General features: G+C 33.4%; 1 protein-coding gene across 1 annotated transcript; it reads left to right on the forward strand.

Moving 5' to 3' along the window:
* Positions 1–555: 555 nt before the first annotated feature.
* LOC127119652 (PLASMODESMATA CALLOSE-BINDING PROTEIN 3) lies at positions 556–3,324 on the forward strand. The gene is made up of 4 exons (XM_051049925.1): positions 556–923; positions 1,231–1,476; positions 1,557–1,590; positions 2,682–3,324. Exons 1-4 carry the CDS (start codon positions 872–874, stop codon positions 3,034–3,036), a joined length of 687 nt encoding a protein of 228 aa, XP_050905882.1. The 5' UTR covers positions 556–871; the 3' UTR covers positions 3,037–3,324.
* Positions 3,325–3,708: the final 384 nt, after the last annotated feature.

Consider the following 3,708-nt stretch of genomic DNA (forward strand, 5'->3'; position numbering starts at 1 on the left):
TTGCATTATAATTTGTATCAATCATATAAACAAGATATCAAAAATGAATTTGTATCAATCATAGTTGCTATTGCATGAAGTCAACCTCTCAAAACTCTACGATTTAAAGGGTTCACGTTTTAAAACAATTAATTTTTTTTTGTATAATATAAATTTTGAAATTAAAATTATATTTCGATTCAATAAACACAAACATGATGATTTCTAGTGATTGTATACAAGATCCAAAAATAACACATATTAATGTCTATTTGGTGTGTCACATAATACATGGTTAGTAGAATCACTATAGGAACTATTAATGTCTGTTTTGTGTGTTACATAATACATGGTTAGGATCACTAGTGAGACTATTAGGTATTAGACATTTCTTAAGCCAACTCACTCCTCTAGAAGAAAAGATCAACAAAAACAACCATATACAATGCAACAAGACCCATGAGGCAGTGGTCCATTTCCTTTTCACACAAAAACCATTTTAAACTAACTTGAGTTACCAACATGAGTTTAGAACCGTTTGATATAATATAGACAAACTAGTCACATACGTATACAATATTATATAGTATAGTATTACATAAGCTTCAACTTTAATACAATTCCCAATAACACTCTTCCCTGTTATGCACACATCAAGTTACTCTTTATGTATTTTATTAATTAAAATATACACATACATAGTACAAACAATAACGTTATTACAAACATAACAGTCCTAGAAAACTGTACAACACACATATCTCTTGTCCAGAAATTTCATTCTTCTCTCTCTCTTTCTCTCTCTCTGCCACATATTGGAGTATCCTTCTGAACTTGATCCAATTTCTCCATCAAATAGATTTCTCTAACAACATCATAACCTTCCTTAATCATGGTTCTTCTGCCTTATTTTGTGCTTTTCCTTTCTCTAACTGGATATTCAAGTAAGCTACTAAATTTTGGTTCTGCTTATTTCATTCAAGTAGTTAAACAAACTTTTTAACTATGCCAATCCATCTCATCACTTTTTTCATTTCTTGCTTTTCTTTTGATTATGTCATACATCTCTTTATATAGCAAAATCCATTTTTCTTCAAAAAGTTCCCTTTTTTCCCCTTTTCTAATGATTTTAGTTAATTTTTGTGTCTATTTCATTTAACCCCTTTTATTCTTTGGGAGAAAAGATAGGATTTTTATATTGTTTAATCACTAATTTTGTTTCTGTTTTTTAATATATTTTTTGTTTATTAGGTGGTGCTCTTTATTGTGTGTGTAGAGATGGTGTTGGAGATCAAAATCTTCAAAGGGCAATAGATTATGCTTGTGGTGCTGGAGCTGATTGTTCACCTATTCTACAATCTGGATCATGTTTTCAACCCAATACTGTGAAAGATCACTGCAATTATGCTGTTAATAGCTATTTCCAGAAAAAGGGTCAAACTCAAGGTAGCTGTGATTTTTCTGGTTCTGCTGTTACCAGTCCAACTCCACCTACTAGTAAGTATCCTCTATTTTCTACCATCCTTCAAAATCACTTTTTTATATACTAATTTTGTTCATTTCTCTCTGATCTACAGCTTCAACAACTACATGTGTTTTTCCTTCAAGTGGGTATGTTCCTTCATTCTACTCCATGGATCTTGCTGTTTTCTTTTTTTCTATCTAGTGATTTGGCCTTAATATTACATCTCTGAAATTCTAATGATAAGTTGTTGCGTTTGTTTTTCACAATGTATTACTATTAGACTCATTTAGAAACCATCTTTTCGTGAAACCAAATTGGTTTGCTGTTCTGGATTTAGTTAGATTTAACTTAGAATTTAGCATTTGATAAAGTAGCTATAGGTTTCATTAGCACTGAAGAACATGAATTTATTTTTTTAATGTGTTTTTATGTTATCTTTTTGGTAATACTTTTGAAGTTTAGATTAGCCAAAAAGCCATTTTCTGAGGGGTTGATGCTGTATCCACTGTTTCTAGACAGAATTTACATTCAAGCCATGACATGATTGTGTTTTTTTTGTTTTGTTGAACATTAGCTGTCATGAATAGGATGTTTCACTATTAATTATTTTTGTACTCTTCACTCTCAAATGCTTATTATTCCTAGATCTGTGATCTCATATGTTGTAATAAAGTAATCAAAATTTGTAACTGAAAAAAAATCTATAATAATATAGAATATCTATTTGCATGTGTTTGGATGCAAGTTTGGCCATTGTACCATTTTTAATGTTATATAGTTTATATTTAAGAGCGTCTAATATGGGCGAGCTACCTGACATGGCTTAAAATTTGTCATGGTTAAACCGTGGCTGAAAAAACTTTGATTTGTTTTATCACGTGACTAACTTGCACTGAGTCTCCAAAAACTTACAACGGTTAGGTGGGCAGACTATTGTGCATGACTCAAATTTGTCATGGTTAAACCGTGGCTAAAAAGGCTCTGGTTTGTTATGTCACGGTTGAACCGTGACTAATTTGCCCCGAGTCTCCAAAAATCTAAGATTGCCAGGTGGGCGGATTGCCGTACTAATTTCTCATGGTTGGTTAAACCGTGACTAAAAAGACTCTGATTTGTTTTGTCACGGTTAAATCGTAACTAACTTATCCCGAATGTCCAAAAAATTAAAGACGGCCCTGAAGTTCATTAGTCCATATGAAATCATTATATGTTGATCTTATTTGGTTTCGAAATGCAGCAATGCAGGAGGAGGTACAGGCACAACACCAGGAACCAATACACCTGTAGGCACAGCACCACCTTCCACCATAACTCCAACCACACCTGTAGGTACAACACCAGGAACAGGAACAGGAACAGGTACAGGCACAGGAACAGGCACACCAACAGGCACAGGAACAGGTACAGGCACCGGCACAGGAACAGGCACAGTCACAGGTGGTCCTAACGTGTTTGGGATGAGTCCAACATCTTCAACCGGCAATGGAAGTGGCTTCACTGACCCAAATGGAGTGGTTCAATTAAAAAAATGTAGTTATGTTCTGTTACTATCCCTTGTTTTTACTTTATGGCTAGTAACTTTAAGGGACTAAAAATAATAAACCTTTTAAGCAAAAAGTTATGGGTGGTTTATAGTGTGGGTGAGATTTTGTGCCACTACATGATGAAGGATGGGTGTTTTATGTAATTTCCTCATCTCACTTGAGAAAGAATCATCCAGGAACAAACCCCACCTTAATCTTCTGTTCTTTTTGCTTTTGTTTTGTTCCTTCTATGTGCAAAAAGGAAGAGAATGTGGTTCCTTTTTAGTGGGGGTATAGAACCTACTCACTTTTTCCATTTTGTATAATTATGAGTATAAGATTCACTATTTTTTTTAATTAGTTGAACCTTTATCTACATCATATGTATATATGATGTTCATGGTTTTAGCCTTGAACTTTTTCTTTGATGGCATGTTTTGCATTTGATAAAACTAGACATACATCATTATCACTTTTTCAACAACCGAACATTGCGTGATAATGATTTGTCATTTTCCTTGTGGACGACACTAATGATAACAACTTGTTCTGGCAATGAATGTAATATATGAAGATACCATGTTTTTCTTCTGGCATCAACGTGTAGTAGAAAGACAAGAGGTGGGTAGAAATTTGATAAACTCGTAGGGAGGAAGTGTCGCACAGCGTCCAAGTGTTGTCTAATATCAAATTAAGTTTTTGACATTTTTAGCAAAATAATACGATAATATTTACATTTTG

The sequence above is a fragment of the Lathyrus oleraceus genome, chromosome 2, assembly GCF_024323335.1.
Source record: "Lathyrus oleraceus cultivar Zhongwan6 chromosome 2, CAAS_Psat_ZW6_1.0, whole genome shotgun sequence".
Classification (NCBI taxonomy): domain Eukaryota; kingdom Viridiplantae; phylum Streptophyta; class Magnoliopsida; order Fabales; family Fabaceae; genus Lathyrus; species Lathyrus oleraceus.

Coding starts and splice junctions, on each gene's coding strand:
- LOC127119652 (XM_051049925.1), top strand. CDS start 872: ATGGTTCTTCTGCCTTATTTTGTGCTTTTCCTTTCTCTAACTGGATAT. Junction 1,477..1,556: donor CAGTCCAACTCCACCTACTA/GTAAGTATCCTC, acceptor TCTGATCTACAG/CTTCAACAACTACATGTGTT. Junction 1,591..2,681: donor TGTGTTTTTCCTTCAAGTGG/GTATGTTCCTTC, acceptor TTCGAAATGCAG/CAATGCAGGAGGAGGTACAG.